We start from the raw sequence: 23,354 nt of genomic DNA, 5'->3' as shown, positions 1-23,354 counted from the left end.
ACGTGGCTCCAGGACAGCTCGACCCCATGCTGTGGCCGGCAGCCTGGGCCTGGGGGCGGGTCCTGCAGCCCCTGGGTGTCCATCTAGCGTCAGGGCCTGCAGGAAGGCCTGGCTGTGGCTGTCTGGGAGGGGCCAGGCCCTGGGCGGGGCTGTGGGTAGAGCTCACCAGGATCGAGGGCACGGAGGTGGCAGGAAGGGCTGGTGAGGGGCACCTGGGGGTCCCTGTCCCTCCCTGGAAGGCCCTCGGTGTGGATACATGACACCCCACACACCCAGACAGGCAGCCCCAGCCTGTCCCGGCCGCGTGCAGGTGAGGACGCCAGCCCAGCCTTTAGATAATTAGAGTTTATTTCAGACTCGGCCTCCACTCAGGCCTGGGGTTCCAGTGGCCAGCTGGCCAGGCAAGGGCACATCGGGCTCCCACAGTGCCCACTGCCACCGTGCCGTGGGCCCAGCAACGCATGGTCTCCCTGCAGGCACAATGAGGCAGCGGACGTGGGTGACGGGCACCCGCCAAGCGGTTCTACTCTACCTGTGTTATTGCATGTATACGCTTGTTAGAGCCCGAGGACGCTGGGTGAGGCAGGAGGCGCCGTCTGTGGGGGGCTAGGCCGGCACAGCCGCCTCCCTGCCAAGCTCTCAGCTGCCCGCAGGACAACTGCCGCACGGTGGGATGGGGGTCAGGGCGGGAAATGTGGGGCCCAGCTAGAAGGTCAACTTGGGGAGCCCCCTCCCGACACCAGCCTTCGGGCTGTCTGTCCACCCAGCCAGGGCTCAGGTGACCGGGCAAGTGGCTCGGAAACTCCGCCCGTGTGGCCGCCCGCCTGAGGCCAGCCCCCCGGAGTCAGCTCACCCAGATGAACGCCCCACCCCAAGTTGCAAGCAAAGAGCAGAAATGGGGAGAGTGAGACAGCCACACCCTTTAATGTCCCCACGCGGGCTGCACCCAGGTCAGAACCCATCCCAGACCCCTGCCCAGCCCTGGGGGCACCCACCCTGGGGGCTCATTGGGAAGTTGCTGCCAGGAAGCCCGCAGAACCACTGGGGCCCTTGGGACAGGCTGGCACGCTTGGGCAGGCGGGCCACACTCAGCCCACTCCTTCCTCCGCCCTCAGGTGCCCTGGTCCAGCCTAAGCCGCCACCCTGTCAGGGCTCCAACCGTGCTGCTCTGTAACCCACAGAGCCAGGGCTCCTTCTGCCCCCAGGTTCAGAGGGGAAAGTGCTGGGGACTGACCGACCGAGGGGGCTTGGTTTCCACTGCTGGCAGGGGGCCTGTCCCTCTCTCTCTTCCTCTGCGTGTATGTGGGGGGTACACAAGTATATGTATTACGCATGTATAGATAGCTGTGTGTGAACTTGGCATGCACTGGATTCCCGAGGTCTGTACAGGAAGTGGCTGTGCCCCCGCCTGGGCACCAGCCATCATTTTTTTCGGACCAGGAAGGCCACACCGAGAATCAGGGCTGCAGCTGCCACAGCCATGCCCCCAGCCACAAACAGGGGGGTCAAGTTCTCGAAAGGGCAGGGGCCTTGGCCCCCTGGGCCCCCGTCGGGGGCCTCGCCCTCCTCAGCCCCATCCCCAGGGCCCTTGGGCTCGGGCGCTGCATCGGGGCTGCTGGGGGCTGCGGGGGTCGGCTTCAGGTTGCTGTGGTTGTTGAGGAGGGCAGGGTCTGCCTTGGCCGGGGTCTTCTTGGCAGGCGGCAGGGTGGGGGCCGCTGGAGGCTCCGGCTTCTCCACTTGGGCCTCCTTCTTCCCTGGCTTAGCCGAGGGGGCTTTCCCGTCCGCGGCGGTGGGCGCTCGGGCCTCAGCAGCAGCCTTGGTGTCGGCCTTTGGGCTGCTGGTCGACTTCCCTCTGGACTCCATGGTGGGTGTGCTGGCGGGCTGCACGGGGCGTGCGTGGACAGGCAGGTGTCTAGACCGCAGCAGCTCAGGACAGCTCACCTCTGGGCATCCTATGAGCCTGGGGGGTGGGGGAGACCCAACGAGGCTGGGACAAGAGACTTGGCGTCCTGTCCAGCTCCCAGCTCCTTGTCCCTATAGAGACCCTGCTCAGTTCTCTGGACCCTCTTCTTCCAGGGCTCAGCCTCCGTCCGGCTTCACCCACCTTCTGAAAAGCCCCTCCAAGCACACAAGCAGGGGCTGTGGGCCCCCTCTGGGCTGGGGTGTCGGGATGAGACCAGCCAGAGGCTTCAGTTTCCTCATCTGTGACACGGTCTTGCCCACATGTGTGCCGTGTCCATCACGCTGACCCAGGGTGGGAAAGAGAGCCCACCCAGCCCTGAGAAGGGTGTGCGGTCACAGGAGGTGGACAGCAGCCCCGTGGACCTGGGCAGAACTGACTGCATACCCTTCTCAGGGCTGGGTGGGCTGGGGGGGAGGCAGGGCAGGGTGGGAGCCCAGAGTCTGGGCTCTTGCGCCTTGGTGGGGTAGGAATGGGCCCCAGGCCGCCAGGACCTGGATGTGACAAAACCAGGGTGTCTTCTCAGAAGGCTGGAGAAGGCAGGGTGGCAGTGACAGGCCTGTGCCTCCCAGCCAGCCATCTACTCCCCCCAGCGCCGGGCACCCACCCCCATGACCGGCCTTGCCTGCTCCGGCCTAAGAGCAGGGAGTCCTCCGTGACCCTGAGGCCACGCTTGCCTCTGGGAGTGGAGGGAATCCCTGGTGTGAGTCTGGGGTCGGCAGGCGCCCTGTCATCAGCCTCAGCACCCCCGAATCTGGGCCAGGCAGAGGATGGGGGCTCTGGGCTGTAGGGAAGGCCTGGCCCAGATCCTCAATGTTTGGGGAGGGCAGGGGGACTGGGGGCCTCGTCACTCTGGACCTGAGTCTTCCCTCCCTGGACACCCGGACCCCGGCGGTCCGCCGCTTCTCCAGGAGGTTGAGAACTCCCACCTCAACCCTCAGGGAGAGGGAGCCTGCGTGGGGGGTGGCAGCCCCAGGTCCCCACCCTGGCAATGCACACTAACCACAGTGAAGGTCGCCTGAAGGTCACGGCGTGATGTGGGTGTCCTGATGAGAGGCCCAGCTGCTGTCCTACTTCCCGGGGAACCCCAGCAGCCCCTCACCCCTGCCACTCTGGAGGGGCACCCAGCTGCTGGGCATCAAGTTTGCAAAGGGCAGGGGGTCCACTCTCCACCTCCCCCAGACCCTTGGTTATTTCTGGCTCATACTAACGTCACCCGGCTACCCCTCCCCCTGCAGGCCGCTGTGCCCAAGAGAGCAAGGGCCCCGGAGGGCCCCCGGTGACCTTCATAGCGGAGAACCGCTGCTTCTTCCTGCGGGGCCCAACGCCCCCACCCCACCCCAGACCCCAGGCCGCGGAGTCGCCGCCGCCTTACGCTGCTGCTCCCGGCGCTCCCACCTCGGCGCAGCGCGCTCTCCGCGGGACCACAGCGGGCGGCGGGCGGCGGGCGGCGGGCGGCGGGCGGCGGCTGCGGAGGAAGGACTGGGAGTTTCCCACAATGCACTGCTTCCGGCGCAGGAAGGGGGGCGGGACCGCATCAGCGCTGGCCCCGCCCACCTGCTCTCGGCCACCACAGCGCCCCGAGCTGGCTGAGACCTCTGGGGCCCCCAAACCCAGCTCCGCTTTTGATCCCAAGGGCAGCTTAGAGTCAGGGAGGTGAGGGGCTGAGGCTGGCAACCCCATCCCAGACTGTGAGGGAGTCAGGAGGCCACTCCGCCCAGGACCCCCTCCAGCCAGTGTGCCCGTCAGTGGGTGGGCAGACGGACCCAGGACTGCCAGGTGAGGGGAGCCAGTTACCAGAAGAGGTGGGCGCCCTTCCCCTCGTCACCCCTACCAGAGTCTCAGAGAAGAGGCATCTACTTAGAATATTTATTTATCTTCTTACATGACAAGACACAAAAAGTTACAACTTCTTAAAACTCTTGAATTCGAAAGAAAAAATATATAATTCTGTAAGCAGCAGCAGCAGCAGCTTCCAAGGTACAGATGTGACGGGAGAGGGCAGCTCCCAGGAGCAACCGCAAACTGCGGGGCCCAGGCCTGAGCCCCAGGTAGTGTCACTGGGAGGGGCCTCCAGGGAGGGGGCCCGGGGGGTGGGGGAACACAGCACCGGCACGTCAGACCAATCACCAACACGATCACGTGGCTGGGGACAGGGCAGGGCAGGGTGAGCCTCTGCCTCCATTCACAATATCAGTGGGGGGGGGGGACGCTGGGAGGGCGGAGCTTTACTAATTGTTGGGGGGGCCGTATGCAGAGGCCCAGAGAGCAGTGTGGGCACTGGGAAGACTGGAGGGGCAGCTCCTGGCACCCCTGCAAGAGGAGCACACGCTCCCAGGCTCCAGACTGGTCCTCGTGCCTGCCCTCCCCTAGGGCCAATCCTGCACCAGGGTGGTGGTCTCCGAAGAGGGGTCTACTGAAGGTGCAGCAGGAGCGGGCAGGCCGGAGAAATGAATTTCTGGACGGGGGCAGTGGGGAGTCTAGGGCACACACAGCACATGTGCGCGCGCGCACGCACACGCGCCTGGCCATGTGGGGAAAGGCAGCAGTCTCCCCGGCAGCCCCATCCCTGAGGGGCCAGGCCAGCAAAGGGCTGCCACCAGCTACTCCCCACAACATTCGTACATGCGCCCCGACTTCACACGCTCTGGGTCCCCAGCCTGGGCTGGAGGCCGAGGGGCCTACCAGGAAGGAGGCTGGGTCCCACGGTGGGGGCGGGGAACCTGTCCTGGGAGTCAGAACGCAGGGTGACCCCCAGCCTAGGATTCCTGGCTCAATATGGGGGGCAGGAGAGCCCAATCCTCCCGCAAGGCTGGCCAAGGCGAGAACAGCAGCAGGGGAGGCTGGACGGACAGACGGAGGGATGGACAAAGCCACTTGTGCTCAGCAAGTTAATAAATAGGTTTGTGCAGGGTCCCCTCTGTGGACTAGGGGCCAAGCCTCGGGGACGGGAGCTGGTAGACTGGAAGGGAGGGTCCAGCTTGCCCAGCCCAGGCCTGGGGGCCCCCAGTCCAGAGACCAGCTCTGTCCCTGGGGGTGTTCGGGGGGGGGCCAAGGTGGGCAGGGCTGGCTCCAGGAATGTAAAGATTTCTGAGTTTTCTACATAAGACATTGATCCCAGCGGTCGTGCAGGCAGAACCCCACCAGGCCCACGTGTGCACACCGTGTGGACCCTGCACCCCTTCCTCTCCCCCCACCCCCACGTCCATGTGGGGAGAGACTCTCGCATCATCCGGGTGCGTTGCCTGGCTCTGGCCCCACTCTGGTCCCGCTCAGCTGGAGGGCGTGGGGTGGCTGCCGGGCTCAGGGCTGGACTCGCGGCAGCCCCAGCAGGGTCTCGGCGATGCCCAGGAAGTAGACCACCTGAGCAATGCCGAACAGCGGGGCGATGACCAGGGCGCGGCAGTAAGCACCCTTCAGGAAGGCTGTGGGGCCCTCGTTCCGCAAGATCTTCCTGTCGGGGGAGGGGGGTCAGAGCTGCAGGGCTGGGGCCGCCCTACCCCCGCCCCACACCCCCCGGGGGCTCACCCACCTGGCGCAGTCCAGGAACCCCGAGTAGGTGTCCTCGTTGACGCCGCGCTGGAGCGTCTGGAGCCGGGTCTTCACCACTGCAGGGAGCGTGCGGGTCAGTGTGGGCCCCTTACCGCCGACCCCACTCCTCAGCCCCGTCCCCAACCCGGGCCCAGGCCTGGGCACTGACCATCACAGGGGTTGACAGCCACGGCAGCCGCGCTCCCAGCCACGCAGCCGGCCAGGAAGGACACGTAGAAAGGAGACTTCTCCCCAGATGCCGGTTGGCCCAGCTGGTTCAGGTTGGCAAAGAGGGGGAAGTAGACGATGGAGAAGGGGACATCCCTGCGGAAGGAGGGCGGTGGTGACTGGCTGGGAGGTGGGGGGCAGGTGGGCGGGCCGCCCCCAACCCTCCCTGCCCCCCTACCTGAGCAGCGTGGCCCCCAGTCCCTTGTAGAGGCCGGCGATGCCGCGGCTCCGCAGCAGGTCCCGGGTCAGCTGAGTGGCTGTGGGCCGGGGTGCAGCTGGAGGCTCCACGGGGGGCTGGGCACCCCCCCGGCCAGAAAGCTGGGCCTGGCCAGATAGGGTCTTCCTCTGGGCGGCTGGGGAGAAAGGGGCCGGCCTGCTGGTCTCCCTCTCGGCGCACGCGGTGGCGTCAGGGCAGGGGCCTGGCTAGTTCCCCCGCCCAGCTGCCCTGCCGCCCCGCCCTCACCAATGCGGCCCGCGTCCTGGAGCTGGATCTTCAGCATCTCCATGGGGGTGGTCACGATCACCTGGCAGGTGCCGGCCCCGCAGCCCGCCAGCATCTCCTTGAACAGGGTCAGCTTCTGCCTGTAGCAAAGAGGGTGGGGCTGCAAGGAAGAGTCAGAGGCCCCGGGGGCCTCCCAGTGCGCCCAGGAGTGAGGGGGCATGGGAGGGGTGGAGGCGGAGGCAGCCCTGTGGGGTACAGACCTCCGCAGCCTCAGACACCCTCCAGGCTCTCCAGCAACAGGCGCTGAGCCCAATTGACAGATGGCTCCTGGCAGGGCCAGGGAAGGGCCAAGGGGCCATTGTTGAGCAAAGAGAAATGCAGTGGGGGGGCGGTTCCAGTGCTCCAAGGGACTACTGGCCTTTCAGCCCCACCCTTGGGTGATGGGGAAAACCGGTCAGTGCCCCCCAGATCCCAACCTACAAGGGGCAGCAGGCAGTGGCTGGGGGCCAAGGACCCCTGGGGCCTGGGCACCACTGACTCAGCATCTGGGGACAGAGGAGGAGGAGGAGGAGGAGGAGGAGGAGGAGGAGGGGGAGGGGAGGGGAAGGAGAAGGAGGGGGAGGAGAGGGAGGAGGGGGATGAGGGGGAGGGGGATGAGGGGGAGGAGGAGGAGGGGGAGGAGAGGGAGGGGAAGGAGGAGGAGGGGGCCCTGCAAGGTCGGGGTGAGGGGCCCCCAGGAGGACAGAGCCTTCGTCCTTTGTCTGGAAGCACAGACCCCTCCCCCTCACGACCCTGGCCCCCAGCAGCCGGCCGAGCCCCTCACCCGTCCTTGGAGAGCTGGTATCGGAAGAAGTCATTGGCTGCCAGCTTGATGGCCTTCTCGGGGGTGACGAGGGTCAGGTTCACGGCGGCTCCTGTGTGGTACACGGGGGAGCACAGACAGGTCAGTGGCCTGGCCTGGGGAGGCTCTCCACCAGCACTCGCCTCCCAGTTGACAAAGCCCGCCCCCCGTCACTCCTGGGCTGCGTCCTGCCCTCTCGCCCACATCTGTGCCTGGCAGGGGCGGGACCGGCGGGCCAGGCAGTGCCTTCTCCGGGCTTTCTGCTCAGCCTCCCCCGTAACCCTCCCAGTCCAGTGGGCGGCCTCCCTGAGGGACACCTCCCCTGGGCTACAGACGTGCTCGCGTTGGGGTTCTGGGTAAGGCCACGTCCGGCCTGGCGCGGGTCAGAGCTGGGGAGGCAGTGGCGAGCCCCTCTCAGCGGCGAGGACTCAGGGCTGCACAGCATCTGGGCAAATCCAGGCTTGGAGATTGTCTCCTAAGCTGCTTTGCAGTAACGACCCCATCCCTCCCAATCTCCTGGCACAGACAGGGTCCCACCCATCCCGGGAGGCAGGGGAGGGGGCTGCGGCCACTGTGGTAGAGACAGTGTCCTGCCATGCTGTGCACTGGTAGTGAGTGGGGGACGGGGCTGAGAACTGCCGTGCCCCAGAGATCCCACCCCCCGTCCCCCCAGCACCCAGGGCCCGGCTGATGACCCCCGGTGCAAGTGCAGCAGCCCCCACGGGACAGGTCCACACCGTCACACCCGGCACAGGTACGCCGCCCTGCCCTGACTTCCCACCTGCCTCCCCGTCGCTACGGTAGGACCCCTCTGGGGCTGCGGGAGGGTGCTACCCAGGCCTGCCCCGTCCCAGCCTCACCGCGGTACATCCCGAAGTAGCCCTCTGAGCGGATGGTCTTGATGAGGCAGTCAGACCTACAGCCCGGGGGGGGGGGGGGGGGGGGGGGGGGAGGGGGGAGCGAGCAGGGGATCAGTCTGGCATCCAGCAACGGCCCCAGCCCTGACCCAGGGAGGCGCTCCCCCAGCCTGCCCCCCTCAGTTTCCCCTTTGGTTTAACGGGATGGGGGGATACAGGCGCCGAGCGCAGAAGTCTGCCCCACACCCATGGCTCCACGCCTGCTACCCGCCCCCCCGCAGGCTCACATGCTGGTGTACAGGCGCTGGCCATTCTGCTGGTTCTGCAGCCTCGTCTTGGCCAGGTCGATGGGGAACACGCAGGTGACCCCGATCAGCCCAGCGATGCCGCCATTGATGAGCTTGGCTGGCAGACTGTGTGGGCGGAGGGAGTGTCAGGACGACCTCCTGGGCCATAGGTCGGCGGGGAGGGGAGGACAGGGGTGGGGTGAGGCTGGGTGGGGTTCTGACCTGATCTGCTTATCGGCCATTTAACTCGGGAGCACTCAGGTAGGAGCCGCAGAGGTGGATGCCAGACAGCGGAGGTGGTGCTGGAGGAGGGGGAGGGGCGGTCCTCTACTTCCAGGGGAGCTTGAAAACCAACACTTCTGTCCTAGAAGAAAGAGGGAACTGGGATCAGCGGGGGTGGGCAGAGCCACGGCTCAGAGGCACCCCAGAGGAGTAAGCCCCCCCAGCCTCCCTCCCAGGTCTCCTGAAGGGGCACCGAGCCCTCCCCCCAGCGCCCCCTCCCAGGTTGGGGCCCTCCGCACGTCCTGGGCGTGCAGTGTGGGCGAACCGTTGCCCCTTGGCCCCATCCCTGGGCCACCCGGCTTCCCCTCAAGGCGCCCCCACCGGCTGCGTGCTCCCAGCTGGCCTCGCTCGCTCGCTCACGTGCGCGGAGCCCTTTAAAGGGCCAGGCGCCGCTGGGGAGGCAGCAGCAGGGGACGGGGCCAACACGCCGGGCAGGGCGCCCCTAGACTGGGCTGTGACGGCCCCCATCCTTGAGCAGAGGCAGCGGGCACCTGCCCTCTTCAGGAGGGGGGGTGAGAGTGCCCCAGGGTCCACTCTAGGGCTCAGCTCACAGCTGCCCGGTAGATGCCCCCACTCCCGTGGCAACTCCACGCTGGACCCCCAGACCATCGCTCCCCTGGTGACCGGAGAAGCGCCAGCACAGCCACAGCCAGCCCTGTGCCCACCCTCCCAGGAACTTCACCCCCAGACTCACACCCAACACACCCACACACACGGAGGAACCCAGCGACCAGGACCTCTGGGAGGGGGATGGCTGACCTTCCGAGGCTCCCTGGGGCCAGTCCCCCAGCTACTCCAGGGGTGCAGAGACAAGAGGCCCCTCTCTCTAGGGGCAGGGTTGGGGAGCCAGAGCCAGCCTCGGGGGCCTCCTATGCAGGGGCACAGCCATAAAAACTGGGCTGTGGGGTCCTCCCCCCCACTGTGGCCCCCTCAGAGGCCAGCTGTCACAGGCTCCCACCCGAAGCGCTGCCACCCAGGGTCACACGGCTGGCTCACACCTGTCGCCCCCCCGAGAACTGGTGACCTTCACCTCAGCTTTCCTGGGCCGGGATGTCCCCTGCCTCCTCATCAGCCCCTCCGCCCCCCGCCGCGGTCCCGCTCACCCCAAGGTGCACCGGACCGGCTCCTCCTCCGCGACTACAGCCCGCGGGCGGGCGGAGGAGATCCAGTGGCCGAGGGCGGTGCCGGCTGCGGGGATTGGCTGTGGGGCGGGGCGGGGCGGGGCGGGCCTGAGGGGGGTGGTGACTTTCTCTTTCACTTTGGGCGGGATGAGGCTCCCTGCCCCTGTGGGAGAAGGGACCAGAAGGGGGTGTGACAGCTTCTGGGAGGCTGGGACTGGCCTCGAAGCCCCCGCCAGCCCGTGGGGCAGTGGGTCAGACTCGGGCTGACCCAGCCAAGCCACGCAACCGGTTCCCAGGGACCCCAGCCCCTGACCACCGTGCCCCCAGCTGCCCTATGGGTTTCAGTCTGCAGCCTGCAGGCTGGATCTGCCTAGGGCCCCGGGACCCCACAGATAGGGCTCTCTCTGTGCCCAGGCATGGGGGATCTGATGCCATGGGGTGGAGATGGGTCTGTGTCCACTCGTGCCTGTGGGACTTGTGGGTCTTTTGGGGGAAGGTGAACTTCAGGGAAAACTCACGCTGGAGCAGAGAAAGACATGCCTGTCTGCTGGAAAGGCCAGGGAGGGGGTGGCTGGGCCTCAGAGCCTACTGGTTGCCACCCATGGGCCTGTTCACCTGGCAGGTCCAGAGGGCATGGGAACCAGCACTCCCAGAGCCCTCTGCCCAGCCAAGCTGCACCCCCCCCACACTCGCCCAGGGCCTCAGTGCCAGGACCTGCTTCTCCGTGCCCCAGCCTGCAGAGAGGAGTCTGACCTCTGCACTTCAACCTGACCCTCTCTTCCCACCCCCACCCTCCCCCACCCTCCAGGTGTAGACTGGCCACAGCCGTCTCTCTCCGCTGTCCCAGACCCTTGGGGGCAAGGTCCACATCCTGCCCTATGGGGACTGAGTGAGCCCTGCCTCCCGTCTGGGGTAAGGGACATCTGGGTGATGGGGGCCCCGGAAGTCAGACAGACTATCCAAGGTGGGGAGGCGAGCAGCTGTGCCAGGAAGACAGGCAGCCCTGGGGTCCCACATCACACTCTGCCGGCTGGAATGGGGAAGACGGTTGCAGAACTGAGAACAGTGGGGGCAGTGGGCTCTGCCGGGAGACGACTGGCAAGGGGTCCTCCGGACCCTGAATGCTCCTTTTTCTGTCCTCACTCAGTGTTCTCACACCCTGCTCATGAGACAGCTTGGAGGGCCCTCCCCTTGCGCCCCCATGTTGCCATAGAAACCTGGCAGCCCCAGCCAGGACTGAGGCCCCAGGGCTGTCAGCCCTCCCTGTACCCCCTCCGGTTCCCCGCAGCCTGGTAAACTGGGATTGCAGGCAAGGCTGTGGACACCGCAGCTCACAGGGACCACCCACAGGACGATGCTGCTGCTTCCAGGCCCTCCAGAGGTAAAATCTCCCACAAATGAAGCCGCTGAGCTCCCCCACCCCCCAAAAAGGCAATGGGGGTGAGGCTCAGAGTCTGCGACTGGCCATTTGCTCCCCATTCAATCTTCCCCAGCGCCTTCCCCCCCGGGGAGGTGCTTTCTGTCCAGCCGTCTGGAGGGGCGCCAAGCCGGTGACAAAGGCGGCGCGGGGTGGGAGTTCAGGGCTCCGCTTGGAGGCTGGCTCAACTCCCCGTCTCGCTGGAGGGGGTCCGGACGGGGCCCGGACCGCCACGCTGTCCCCCTCCAGGCGATGGCGACTCCAGCCAAGCACGTGTCCCCATACGTCCAGCAGGGCCCCACGTGTGTCCCCCCAACGGCCAGGCTTCTGTTCCTTGGCCACCGGCCCCCGTCTCCTACCCCGCGGGGACACGTGTGCGCGGGGAGCGCGCCCGGCACCGCCCGGGGCCGAGCACGGCCTCCCACACTCCAGCGGCAGCGGGTCGCAGCATCCGCCGGCGCGGGCCCCGCAGGAGCCGCCTCGTCCGGGCAGATGTCACCTCCCACAGCCGTCGTGGTGCCCCTCGCCCCCGCAGCCGGGCTACACTCGGGTGGGCGCCGCGGATGGGAGCCGCCCCGCGGGCACTCACCGCGCGCTCTGCCGCCGCCGCCGCCGCTCTCGCCTCCCCGCCGCGCCGCGCGCCCGGCTTCACCTAAGCGCGGGGGCGCGTCCGCTCGGCGCCGCGCGCGCTCCGCCCCCGGTCCTCGGCCCGCTCGCGGCCTCCGGCTCCCTCTCCTGGCCGCCGCGGCCACTGCGCCCGGCGGGCCACAGCCCAGCGCCAAGCCCTCACCCTAGGTCCCCAAGGGTTTTCCCTGCGTGTCCGGCCTCGCGCCCGTGCATGGGCCAGTGACCAGGGACTACTCCCGTCGGGCCAGCGGATGGCGAGGTGCGCTGGGACGAGGTGTCCCAGGGGAGGAGCGGTGCTGGGAGGGGACTGAACTGGCCAAGCCCCCGCCCCTCACCGCCACCAAAGGGCAGATGTGCAATCCCGCACAGGGTGACTTTGTATCCATCGGGGCTGCGGCCCTTACTTTGTAGCTGGGGCCCCCTGTCTCCCAGAGATCAGGACCAAGAGGAGGCGCTGCGCCGGAGACAGGCAGGAGCGAGGGCTGTGGGGAAGCCTGTGCACAGGCCCCCTCACAGCAGGGGCCAGGCCTCTGATCTGGCCTCCCCGTGCCTTCCACCTGTCTCTCCACCCAGCAAATAAACTGAGCTCTGAGACAGCAGCCAGGATGGTGCACGTTTGTTACACAAGGAGGAGAGGGTCACTGGCCCCATACCCAGGGCAAGTTTGAAAGTGGGAGCATCTAACCATTGGCCAGAGGATGTCAGGGACCAGCCCAAAGTCGGTAGGTTCTAGGTCTGGGCAGGCTCGGGGGATCGTGATGCTGAAGAGCCAGGTGGGCCGAGGTCCCCGGGGGCCAGGCTTGTGCGCTGGATGCCCTCCTGGTACTTGCGGCGGCCAAGCTCCAAGACAGCTCGCACCTCTTCGGCCACGTCCCGCCGGTCACTCTGCTCCAGGGCCTCCACGAGGAGCCCCACAGCGCCTGGCTGCCCGGCCTGGCGCTCAGCCCAGGAGAAGAGCATATGGCGGATCTGCCCATCCAGGTCGTCCCTGGGGGGACAGGGAACGGTGAGGGAGGGGCCCGGCCCAGGACCACCCTCCCAAGATGGGTTCCTTCCTCCCTGGGCCAGGGGCGGCCAGACCCTCCCTTTCCTGACTGTTTGCCCTGCCCCCACCTCCCCTGGACAGAACTTCAGCCAGCCTCCAGTAGGCAGGCCAGCAGCGGGAAGGGAGGCGCAAAAGAACGCACCGGAACTCATGCCGGATGCGCTGCAGCTCACGGTACGGCAAACCCAGGTGCAGGGCCACGGCTGGCCAGTCAGGGCCCAGGCGCCCGGCCACATTTAGCAGGTTGCTCTGTGTCAGGAACCCAGTCTCGGCGTCGCCCAGGTTCAGAGGTGCCAGGGAGAGGCCAGCCCCCTGCCCTGGGCCCTTGGATCCCCGCAGTCTCTGTGGGGAGGACGCAGTGGCAGTGAGCCCCGGCCCCGCCCCCGGCTCCAGCCCATACCCCTGGCCGCCCCCTTCCCCCTTCACACACGCTCCCCCCGCCAGGCCGCACCGGCAGCTTGAGGGGCAGAGTGGCCATCCACGGGGCGTCTGCACCCCTCTTCTGCCGAGCAGCCTCCGCCTCCTCAGGCACCTCCTCTGGCACCTCTCCTCGGTAGAAGGACACCTGTGGGTGGGATGAGGTGGGCTTCAGTGCTCTGGCCTCGGCCCAGGCAGCCCGGGGGGTCCTACCCCGTTGGCCCACCTGGCCCCTCACGGCCTGAGCCCGCCGGTCCAGCGTTGTGGTCACGAACACCTCCTTCAGGTTCTTCAGGTGTGAGTAGAAGACGAAGCACACCCTGCCCTCCACACAGTCTGGACGGTCTGGGGGCAGGGGGTGGGCTCAGCAGGGACTGTGGGGGCAGACCCCAGGGTCCCTTCTCTGGGGGCAGGGGGCCTACCGGCATCCACGTTGATGCCCCTCTCGAAGGCAGCGAAGAATTTCTCACCCTCAAACATCTCCACGGTGTCTGAGGGCTCCGGGCCACGGTAGCGCTCCAGCAGCCGCCGCAGGGTGCTGTCCACCTGCAGGGGCGACCCACTGGCTGGGAGCCCAGTGCCCTGACCTGGCCCCCTGGCCCCCACCCCGCCCTCCCAGCCCTCTGCCCCCGCCCCCACCTTGTTGCGGGGCAGGCACTGCAGCAGGACCTGCTCGGGGTCCCGGCGCCTCTGCAGCGCGATGAGGCTCACGCGGTGCAGCCGCAGCCGCTCCCAGGCCTTCCGCGCCAGGCCCCCCACGCAGGTCTTGGTGGTGTACCAGAGCCAGTACCTGGGAAGGCTGGGGGTGAGCGGAGTGCACAGGCCGGGGCAGGGGTGGGGGGCCAAAGAGGCGGAGGGAGGGGGCACTGACCAGGAGAAGTGCGTGACCTGGAAGCGAGCATACAGGTGGGTGAGCTCCAGTGCCACCTGCGCTGTGATGTCGTCCCAGGTGGCCGCGGGTGGGGCCCGGTACAGCAGGTGCAGGTGCGAGCGGTCCAGACTCAGGCCTGTGGGTGGCAGGGGGCCACAGGCTGAGGCCTCCCTGCCCGGGGCCCCCCTTCTGAGCACTGTTCCCCCCACCCCGTGGCTACAAGTCCAGGAGGCCACACAGCCGCCTCTCACCTGTGACGCCGGGGGGCAGAGGCAGTTGCACGGTGACTGGCCGAAGGAAGCTTGGGGGGCCGCTCTGGGAGAGGTAGAGCAGGGGGCTGGCGGCCGCCTCAGGCTCTCCCAGCAGGGCCGGCAGTTCTCTGCTGCCCACGCGCACCACCTGGAGCAGAGGGCACCCGAGCGATCACCTCTGTGCCCAGGCACCACCCGCCACCCGTGGCAGCTGCCCTGCCCGTACCTGCATGCGGGCATGACGGGGCTCCTCAGTGGCCCCAGGGGGGAATGTGACCTTGACCCCAGGATGTCCTGAGGAGCACAGCAATGTCCCCTCTGGTGGCACCAGGCAGGCGTCAGACACAGGGCGCGAAACCACGAGGAACCAGGAGAAGTGAGGCACCTGGCAGCGAGCCCAGAGCCGCTGGGCGTGTGGAGGGCAGAGGGACAGGGTCAGGGGCCTCGCCGGGCATGGGGGGGGCAGAGGGACAGGGTCAGGGGCCTCGCCGGGCATGGGCGGGGCAGAGGGACAGGGTCAGGGGCCTCACCGGGCATGGGGGGGGGCAGAGGGACAGGGTCGGGGCTCTGCCGGGCATGGGGGGGGGACAGTTAGGCAAGGGCAGAGATGCTCCCTTCCCAGATGGGCCTGGACAGCCCTCACCTTGGGCGCCTCTTCCTCCAGGTGGGTCTCCAGGTCACTCCAGCTATTGTCACTCAGGGTCCTGACCACCACCTCACGGCAACGCCGGGCCCGGGGGGGCACAAAGAGCAGCCACAGGCCCACGTCCTGCCAGGCAAGGGTGCTGTGAGTGCCAGGGCCACGGCGGGGCCCTCCTCACCTGCCCCGACCCGCCCTGGCCGCACCTTCTGGAAGGCCACCCCGTGGGGCTGCAGCTCCAGGACACCACTGAGCAGAGAGTCGTGGGGACCCAGAGGGACGAGGCGGGGCTCTGGCAGCCACAGTCGATAGCGGATGGTAACAGGGGTAGCAGTGGCTCCCACAGGGAACTGCAGGCGGACACCGCAGGCCAGGGTCACAGAGCAGCCTAGGGGGGTCACGGCGAAGCTGAGCGAGACAGGGTGGACATCGGGTCAGACGCAGCAGGGTCCCACATGTCTGAGTCTGGCGCCCTGGGCAACTCTAGGAGACCCCCACGGCACGGGCAGGTGGACAGGGTGACAGGGTGGACAGACGCTTTTGCAGCCCGGCCCCTCCTCCACACCGTACCTGTCCAGATCTGAAGTCAGCAACAGTCTGGGCATTTCTGGAACCACGGGTGTCCCTGTGGAAGGACAGATGGGCTGTTAGGATGGTGATGACACCTGCGTCCTGTCTGTGGTCTGCCCCGTCCCCACCAGTGAGCCTACCTGGAGGACTGTGGGGGCCGGGGCTAGGCCCACCCAGGGGGTTTCCTTGCAGGCGCACGAAGGGGGCATTCAGTAGCTCGGGGGGCACGTCCCGGAGCTGGTTGTCCCTCAGGTCGAGCCGGGCGAGCAGCGGGAGACGGGCCAGGCCAGCAGGTACCGAAGCCAGAAGGTTGCTGTGCAGAACGAGGAGCCGTAGGGACCGCAGGCCCGCTGCAGGGGCGCCAGCTTAGGGCCCGCGGAGGCCGCACAGGGCCACCCCAGCCCTGCAGCGCCAGGCCAGGCCACCCGCGCTTTCAGTCTCCGCCCTTTGGCTGGACGAGAGAGCTCGGGCCGGCCTGCACAGGGAGCCTCAGCAGCCAGGGAAGTGGGGGGCAAGCAAGGGCCGCGAGGGGGGCGAAGGCTCGAGGTGGCAGCCTGTGCACGCGAGGCCCTGCGCAGGAGAGAGCGCTGTGGGGCAGGGCAGGCTGGGCAGTGGCCAACGGGCCATCAGGCCCATCAGGCCCAGGGAGCCAAGGCTGCGACTCACCAAGGGAGGCAGGGAGGCCCTGCAGCCGGTTGGAGGCGAGGTTGAGCTCGGCCAGGCTGCTCAGGCCTCCGATCTCAGGGGGCAGAGCATCCAGAAGGTTCTCGGAGAGATCGAGGCGCTGCAGGCTGGACAAGGACCCCAGTGCTGCGGGCAGCGTTTGCAGGCGGTTGTGGGTGGCAGCGAGGAAGGTGAGGGCAGCGAGGGCCCCCAGGGTCTCAGGCAGCTCTGAGAGGCAGTTATGAGACAGCAGGAGGGCATCCAGGCCACACAACTGCGGGACACAGGCTGGCAATGTCTCCAGGCTGTTGAAGCTCAGGTCCAGGTGGGCCAAGTGGGCTAGGCCACTCAGGCTGGCGGGCAGCGTGGCGAGGGAGCCCCGGAGGCAGGCACCCAGAGCGTCCCGATGTTGCCCACCTGGGTGGGGGAAAGGCAGACATGGCTCTCAGAGCCAGAGTCCCAGGTCCCAGCTCAGCCCTGCCAGCCAGGGAAATAGGTGCATGGAAACACAGACCTCCACCCCAACCCCGCTTAGACAGCGAGAGATGGACACAGATACTGGAGAGTCACCAGCAAATGAAGGGAGCAGCGACAGACAACGCAGGCTCGTCTCGGCTGACAGTCTCCACCCGTGACCCACCCCAGGAGAAATACCCACACTGGGGTCTGCTGGAGACCCCACTGGCAGCTGCCAGGTCCAGGAGCCCAGGCTCAGCCAGCTTCCTCTCGGGGTAAAAGGGGTCGGGTAGCGCTGTGCAGAGAACAGCGATGAGGCTGGGACCGGGGTTTGCCTTTCAGGACCAAGAAGCAGAGGCAGGAGCCAGCGATGAGGCTGGGACCAGGTGGTGCTCACCTTTGAGGACCAGGGAGCGGAGGCGTGGCAGGCTCCAGGGCAGACGGGCCAGGGTGGCCTGCAGCAGCTGAGGGTCCTCGTGGCCACTCAGCTGCAGGAACTCCACCTCCAGCAACTGACGGACCTGCTGGGCACACAGGTGCAGCAGCCGGTGGCAGCCCCTGGGGTATAGGTCCAGGCTCAGCCGGCTCCCAACCAGGAGAGGGGGTGCCCCCAGCCTTGCATCCACAGCATCTGTAGCATCTCCTGCAGCATCTTCTACAGCCGCTGTCTCGGGCTCCAGCCCCTCCGCCTCTGCAGCCATCGCCCACCGGCTGTCCTCGGGGGCCAGACATGTCCCAGCTCGCCAGGCAGGCCTGCTCAGGCAGGGCCCAGGGAGGCTGCAGAGTCAGGGGGAGGGGCGGGTAGGAGGGGGCTGGGCGTCCTCTAGCCAGAGGAAGGGGGACTCTGGCTGGGGAGAGCTCTTGAGCCAGGCCAGCTGGTCCAGAGCCCAAAGCCTAGGCTGCTGGACAGATAATCGCTGAAATGGGGCCGGGGAATAGGACTCCCCAAGGCTGGGAAGGCAGCAGGCAGGGAGACCTCTGTGTGCAGAGGGGCCTGGGGACATGCTTGAGGGAGAGGGGAAAAGTGAGGCTTCACGTCCCAAATCTGGAAACTTGACAAGGGACTCCTAGAGGTGTCAGGTCCTATTCCACCCCCCACCCCCTCTGGGTCCAGCCCCACCTCCAACCTTCACATTCCTCGGCTTTGACCAGAGGTCCTGGCTCTCATCTACCACGTGGGGCCAGTGTTCCAGGCAAGGGCGGGGTGATCGTGCCCGCGTATGTCAGAGCAGTGAGTGTGAGGGGGTTCCTAAGGACCGGACCCCACTTCCTGGCGCCTGGAGGTGGGCTCCCCGCCACTTCCAGCTCGCACCTCGGTCCGCGGAGGAGGTCGGTGCACCGCGCAGTCGCGGCCCCCACCGCTCGGGTAGGGTCCCGGGCGGGAGAGCGCGCCCTCCCCGAGCCGCCCTCCCCACGGCGCGCCCGCGGCCCGCGCGTCACCTGCTCCCGGCGGCGCGTTTCCGGGTCCCGCCGCATCGGAAGCTCGCCTCATGTCCGGCGAGGGTCCGCAGGCCGGGATCTCAGTGTCCCTCCCGCCCCGCCCACCCGCCCTCCGCCGGTCGCCGCCCTGCTGCACTCAGCTTCCTGTAGGCCTGTGTGCCTCTGCCGTCCAGCCTTCCGTGGGAGGGCCCGCGTTGCGCGCCACCAAACCCAACCTTTGAGGTTCTCTCGGGCCCTGGGCCCGCTCAGCTCTAGGGCTGTGCATTCCCGGCCCCATGCTGAAATGAGCTAGTGCGATCTCTGGCTGCAGGGGGTATCGGGTGCTGATCGAAGCTGCTGCCCCACCCACCTCCTGCCAGAGGACAGCTCTGAGAATGGCCCCAGCCAGCCCCAAAGGCCTCCTCTCAAGCCCTGCAGAGCCTGGGCCCCAGCTGCAATGGCCCTCCTTTTAGGGTGATCACTGTGGGGCACATGCCCCCAGCAGTGGACTTCCTCACATGCTGCCTCCTATCTTTCCGCATCTCACAAGGAAGGAAAAGGCGGCTCCGAGAGATCAGATGTTGCCCAAGGCCACTAGCTGGTGAGTGCCAAAGCCAAGGATCTCAAACCAGGTCTGTCTGACTCTCAAGAGAACCTTCCCCACTCCCGCTTCCTCACCCCGCACAGTCGATGCCTATAAACGGACACATGAACGCATCTGCTTCTGCCTGTTCTGCCCCAGATGATACCGTGTGCACCCTCTTTCCTCCACCCTCGCCAGCTACCGCCATCCCTCCTACCCGGATGGACAGTTCCCACCAGGCCTCCATTCTCCCCAGTTCCTATCCCCCCTTCAGTTTCCACATAGCTGCCAGAAGAATTTAAAACAAACAAACAAAAAACCAATCACAGGAACATTATTCAGTCTTAAAAAGAAATGAAATCCTGACACATGCTGTAATGTGGATGAACCTTGAGAGCATTACTCTAAAGAAACAAGCCAGACACAAAAGGACAAATACTGTATGACTCCACTTCTGTAAAGTCTCTAGAGCAGTCAAATACATAGAAACGGAATGTAAAATGGTGGGGGCCAGGGGCTGGGGGAGGGGAATGGGTATGGAGTTCAGTTTGAGAAGTTCTGGAGCTAAATGGGGGTGATGATCGCACAACAATGTCAATGCACCTAGTGCCCCTAAATTGCATGGTTAAAATGGTAAGTTTTACGTTATGTATTATTTTACCATTTAAAAATTTAAATAAAAACAATCACAACACTTTCTTGTGTGATTGCAGTAAAGTCCCATCCTTCCCAAACCGTTTCCCCACTTTACCGCAGCTGTGTGACCCCGAGCAAGAAAACCTTTCTATGTCTGACTTCATCTATACGATAAGGGTACCGTGTGGCTTGCGTTAACAAACCAGTGCTTGGCGCTAACACGCGGGTTCACCTGCTGTCAGGGCCCTCATGGGCTGGCTGCTGCCTCTGAACCCATCTCCGGCCACCTTAGTTGGGCCTTTGCATCTGACCCCTGGGGGCTGATGCTCGCCCCACATCTTCGCAGGGCCGGCTCCTTCTCATCCTTCAGCCCCGTGACAGTGTCAGCCTGGGACTGCCTCGTTTATTTACTTTGCGTGTCCGCGCACTAGAACCTGAGTTCTGCGGAGGCAGAACCGGGCCTGTTCCCTCTCAGGACTGACGCCAGCCTGCAGCAGGGTTCCTGACACGGAGAGTGAATGAGTGACGTGTGCTACGTGTGCTATGTCCGTGTGGACCCTGAGATCTGTCCCGAGCCGACAAGGCCAGGGCAGGGGGTGGGGGGGGAGTCACGCGGGCTTCGGCACTCCTGGCTCCGCTCCTCCGGGCGGCGGTGACAGGGCCTCCCAGCTTCGGCCGGAGCTCCCACCAAGGCGCTGGGGGGAAGCAGCGGCTCGGTTCGGCGGTGTGAGCGCGCGGAGCAGCTCGCCCACCCCACTGGGCGGGCCGCACAGCGAACTCCTGTTCCCGCGTCTGGGAACCACCTGAGACCCGGAAGGGCAGCGGGCTGGACCAGTGCAATAGCGCCCGGGCCACGTGTGGCCCGCGCAGGCAGCAGCGTAACCGCGCTTCCGGTAGCCATGCACCATGGGACTCGTAGTTTGCCGGCCGCGTCAGCCTCTCCCGCAGAGATGCGTCCTGGGCGTGAAGGCTGCGCTGCATGGTGGGAGCTGTAGGCGCCGCGTGGCATCCTGGGAGCCCTAAAGGGAAAAAAGCTGCACTTCGGACTCGCGTCTTGCTCTGCCCCGCTTCCCCCAGGGATCTCGAGGGGCACTCACCCCACTGCGTACAAGAAGGCGGCCCGGAACTGCCTTTCGCCTTTGCGGTGGTGGCTGCGGGACAAGACGGGATAATGGCGTCACCTGCGTCCTCCTGGGCTACGCACCGTCTGACATCACTAGGAGGCGCCCTCAAGGGGCGCTGCGCGCAGGTTCCGGAGGCTTCTGGGTAGCGAATTATCCCCGCCCCCCGCACCGGCGCCTTCCTTTCCGTGCCTAACGCCGCCGAAGTCGCACGCGCGAGGCTTCTCCGCCGCCGCCAAGTTAGTGGGGCGGGCAGGCCGGGGCGCGGGCCGGGCCGGGAGTGCCGCGGAGGGAGGGCGGGCGGGGCAGGGCGCGAGCTGAGCCTCTGCGGGGTCCCCGGACCGAGCCACGCGCGGCCGCGCACGGGCCGGGGTGGGGGCGGGAGGCCTCCCCGTAACGCCGCCGCCCTCTCCTCGCGCCGCAGGATGCGCTACGTTGCCTCCTACCTGCTGGCCGCTCTCGGGGGCAATTCCTCCCCCAACGCCAAGGACATCAAGAAGATCCTGGACAGCGTGGGCATCGAGGCAGACGACGACCGGCTCAACAAGGTAGCCGCCTCGCTGGGGCCCGAAGCCCCCGGTCTGCTCTGTACTCCGTACAGGGGGACCCCTCCCTTACCCGACCCGGCGTTTCCCTTTGGGAAAGTGTAGGTTCCTGCTGATTTCTGCCAGCCCATATGGTTTTGGGGTTGCCTTGATGTATTGGTACAGCCCCAAAGAAGAAAAAGTGGGGGTGAAGCCAAACCTCAGCGTGGCTCAGTAGAAACACAAGTCACGTGTAACTGAAGGTTTCTTAGTAATTTTTTTTTTTAATGAAAGCGGTGACGTTTATCTTGATCTTGTTTTTTTTACCCAACTTGGTGAAAGTTACTTTGACACGTGTTGAGTGTAAAGTGAGAATATTTTGCATTCTTTCTCAGCAGTAAGTTTTGGTGTTAGTTTTTACATGCAGGGCGTCTCAGTTCACCTGTCCTGCGTCGGTCGTGACGGCTGTGCTGGGTCCAGGGGTGTGATGGTAGGCCTCTCGTAAACTAGGCCACTCCTCTCTTTTAGGTCATCAGTGAGCTGAACGGAAAGAACATCGAGGACGTCATTGCCCAGGGTGAGGTTCTGTCCTGGACTTTCGTTTTCACGGTCCATTCTAATTCCTGCCGGTCAGCCTGTGACCTGCCAGGTTTCGCTTGTGGACCAGAGCACCCTAGAAGCCTTACCCAGAGGAGTGAGCGGGGTTTCAGTGGGCTCAAGCCGTGGGCGCTTCTAGACAGCTCCGGGACAGGGCGCCCGTGCTCTCACTGGGCTTTTGTAAACAAGTCTCTCCACCCCTTCTTGGGGTGCTAGGGCTGATTACAGGCCCCTGCCCTGTGGTATCAGACTGGAGTATGTGGGATTTGTCTGGAAGTTGAGCTCTTGGGGAGCTGTTTCTGTCCTTGGGTCCGTGACGGGGTAAAGCCAGTTCAGCAGACAGTCTGGTCTGTGAGCTCGCTGCTGGACACTGGGGCAGCGGACTTTACCTGCTTGATTGTAAACATGTTTGTCTAGCTTACCTCCAGGGTAGGGCGCTGTGGTCTTGTAGCCCTGCTGGAGGGACTCCTAGAAGCCAGTTTCTGGCAGTGGCAACAGACTCCTGTGTCGGAGAACAGGAACCTATGACGTGGACCCTAATACATTGGTCTAAGTGTCTAGTTACTTTTTTTTTTTTTTTTTTTTTTTTTTGCGGTACGCGGGCCTCTCACTGTTGTGGCCTCTCCCGTTGCGGAGCACAGGCTCCGGACGCGCAGGCTCAGTGGCCATGGCTCACGGGCCCAGCCGCTCCGCGGCATGTGGGATCTTCCCGGACCAGGGCACGAACCCGCGTCCCCTGCATTGGCAGGCGGACTCTCAGCCACTGCGCCACCAGGGAAGCCCTCGTTACTCTTGAGTAACGTTGAGGCCGGGCTCCTGCTGTGGTCTCACCTCTCCCTTCTGATTGCTGTAGGTATTGGCAAGCTGGCCAGCGTGCCAGCTGGCGGGGCTGTGGCCGTCTCTGCTGCCCCAGGAGCTGCAGCTCCTGCTGTGGGTTCTGCCCCAGCCGCAGGTAAGTGGAGGCTCAGGCAGCTGTCTCTGTAGACACACTGGGGTCTTTGCTGGGAGTGTGGCCTGCACCGTGGGCATTTCTCACCACGCTCTTTCTCCCCGCAGCAGAGGAGAAGAAGGAGGAGAAAAAGGAGGAGTCAGAAGAGTCAGATGACGACATGGGGTTCGGCTTGTTTGACTAGAGCCCACACCCGTGCAAATAAAAACCTGTTGGCATGTCTCTTGAGTTGCCTGTGAGCCCTTCATCAGAGCGTGGTGTCCGCATCCTAGTCTCATCCCGGGACGAACCAGGGCCCTTGCGCGATGAGGCAGAGCCGGTTGCCTGAAGAGCCAGGAGCGGAGTGCCTGGACGGGGGCTACTTTCTATGGGTCTTGAGTGTGGCCAAGCCTTGAGTTCCCTTCTTGGGCATGGTCCTGGCTCCTGTGGACTGCCAGGGCCTTCCTAGGAAATGAGGCCTTCAGGGGGACACCCACGAACACTTGAAAAGCAGGGGTGGGTGGTCTCTGCTCTGCGAAGTGGGTCAGGCCAGTTGAGGTCAGCAGCTCCCGCAAGGCTGGGAGAGCCTCAGTTACACACAGGAGATGTGCTGGTGGGTGTGTGGTCCCCAGATGGCAGTGTGGAGGTCAGTGCCCCGGCTCCACCTCTCCCTTGAGCAGCTTGGACTTACCTCCTCTGAGCCTGTGTCCCCAGCTGTCTGGTGGGCCAGTACCTTGGCTGGGTAGATTCAGAAGTGGTGTGGGCAGCAGTGTTGGGCTGCGTGCTTGCTTGTCGGGCCTGCCCGTGCTCTTTCTGCCAGGCTCTGGCCTAGAATGTGGGGCATAGAGGAGAGGCCCTCCCACTGCCCACCCAAGCACCATCCTGGCCCTGCAGTGCAGCTATTGGCAGCCGCCCACCAGTGCCAGGCCACCCAGTAGATTCTCAGCTTTGCTTTCTGAAGGCTGTGGTGTGGTGGGCACCTGCCATGTGCCCACCACATGGTAGGCCGGTGTGAAGGACTTGCTTCTATGGGCTTGTAG

General features: G+C 65.6%; 4 protein-coding genes, 1 long non-coding RNA gene and 1 other non-coding gene across 15 annotated transcripts; 2 read left to right on the top strand and 4 right to left on the bottom strand.

The window, feature by feature from the left end:
* Positions 1–312: 312 nt before the first annotated feature.
* Positions 313–3,468, bottom strand: CEND1 (cell cycle exit and neuronal differentiation 1). 3 transcript variants are annotated; one of them, XM_060017580.1, is made up of 2 exons: positions 3,359–3,468; positions 313–1,960 (listed from the first exon to the last, which is right to left on the bottom strand). In XM_060017580.1, the coding sequence occupies exon 2, from the start codon at positions 1,861–1,863 to the stop codon at positions 1,423–1,425; it is 441 nt and encodes a 146-aa protein (XP_059873563.1). In that variant the 5' UTR covers positions 1,864–1,960; positions 3,359–3,468; the 3' UTR covers positions 313–1,422. The 3 variants fall into 3 exon arrangements, with proteins under 3 accessions (XP_059873563.1, XP_059873562.1, XP_059873564.1); XM_060017579.1 differs by having other exon boundaries at positions 3,336–3,447; XM_060017581.1 differs by lacking the exon at positions 3,359–3,468 and adding an exon at positions 2,964–3,256.
* A 347-nt stretch (positions 3,469–3,815) lies between these two features.
* SLC25A22 (solute carrier family 25 member 22) lies at positions 3,816–11,657 on the bottom strand. Of its 5 annotated transcripts, none has more exons than XM_060019563.1 (10): positions 11,556–11,657; positions 8,369–8,510; positions 8,147–8,272; positions 7,863–7,918; positions 6,985–7,075; positions 6,183–6,301; positions 5,898–6,072; positions 5,661–5,815; positions 5,493–5,568; positions 3,816–5,414 (listed from the first exon to the last, which is right to left on the bottom strand). In XM_060019563.1, the coding sequence occupies exons 2-10, from the start codon at positions 8,386–8,388 to the stop codon at positions 5,264–5,266; spliced, it is 969 nt and encodes a 322-aa protein (XP_059875546.1). In that variant the 5' UTR covers positions 8,389–8,510; positions 11,556–11,657; the 3' UTR covers positions 3,816–5,263. The 5 variants fall into 5 exon arrangements, with proteins under 5 accessions (XP_059875546.1, XP_059875548.1, XP_059875547.1 ...); XM_060019565.1 differs by having other exon boundaries at positions 8,369–8,505; positions 11,556–11,602; XM_060019564.1 differs by lacking the exon at positions 11,556–11,657 and adding an exon at positions 9,532–9,576.
* A 537-nt stretch (positions 11,658–12,194) lies between these two features.
* On the bottom strand, positions 12,195–18,009 carry PIDD1 (p53-induced death domain protein 1). Of its 3 annotated transcripts, none has more exons than XM_060019560.1 (16): positions 17,947–18,009; positions 16,904–17,283; positions 16,054–16,467; positions 15,528–15,737; positions 15,388–15,442; positions 15,024–15,225; positions 14,821–14,946; positions 14,404–14,583; positions 14,178–14,325; positions 13,927–14,062; positions 13,695–13,845; positions 13,478–13,601; positions 13,282–13,400; positions 13,090–13,203; positions 12,781–12,980; positions 12,195–12,581 (listed from the first exon to the last, which is right to left on the bottom strand). In XM_060019560.1, the coding sequence occupies exons 2-16, from the start codon at positions 17,205–17,207 to the stop codon at positions 12,323–12,325; spliced, it is 2,742 nt and encodes a 913-aa protein (XP_059875543.1). In that variant the 5' UTR covers positions 17,208–17,283; positions 17,947–18,009; the 3' UTR covers positions 12,195–12,322. The 3 variants fall into 3 exon arrangements, with proteins under 3 accessions (XP_059875543.1, XP_059875544.1, XP_059875542.1); XM_060019561.1 differs by having other exon boundaries at positions 13,526–13,601; XM_060019559.1 differs by having other exon boundaries at positions 13,695–14,062.
* A 1,256-nt stretch (positions 18,010–19,265) lies between these two features.
* On the bottom strand, positions 19,266–20,339 carry LOC138414156 (uncharacterized). Its single transcript, XR_011246581.1, has 2 exons — positions 20,242–20,339; positions 19,266–20,163 (listed from the first exon to the last, which is right to left on the bottom strand). It is a non-coding gene; the product is annotated as an uncharacterized lncRNA (long non-coding RNA).
* Positions 20,267–22,557, top strand: RPLP2 (ribosomal protein lateral stalk subunit P2). Of its 2 annotated transcripts, none has more exons than XM_060019558.2 (5): positions 20,267–20,504; positions 20,690–20,813; positions 21,318–21,366; positions 22,240–22,338; positions 22,446–22,557. In XM_060019558.2, exons 2-5 carry the CDS (start codon positions 20,691–20,693, stop codon positions 22,517–22,519), a joined length of 345 nt encoding a protein of 114 aa, XP_059875541.1. In that variant the 5' UTR covers positions 20,267–20,504; position 20,690; the 3' UTR covers positions 22,520–22,557. The 2 variants fall into 2 exon arrangements, with proteins under 2 accessions (XP_059875541.1, XP_059875540.1); XM_060019557.2 differs by having other exon boundaries at positions 20,291–20,504; positions 22,443–22,557.
* Positions 21,397–21,531, top strand: LOC132430378 (small nucleolar RNA SNORA52). The gene has a single exon (XR_009520473.1). It is a non-coding gene; the product is annotated as a small nucleolar RNA SNORA52 (small nucleolar RNA).
* Positions 22,558–23,354: the final 797 nt, after the last annotated feature.

The sequence above is a fragment of the Delphinus delphis genome, chromosome 8 (assembly GCF_949987515.2).
Source record: "Delphinus delphis chromosome 8, mDelDel1.2, whole genome shotgun sequence".
In the NCBI taxonomy this organism is placed as follows: domain Eukaryota; kingdom Metazoa; phylum Chordata; class Mammalia; order Artiodactyla; family Delphinidae; genus Delphinus; species Delphinus delphis.
This window is presented reverse-complemented; position numbering and strand designations above follow the sequence as displayed.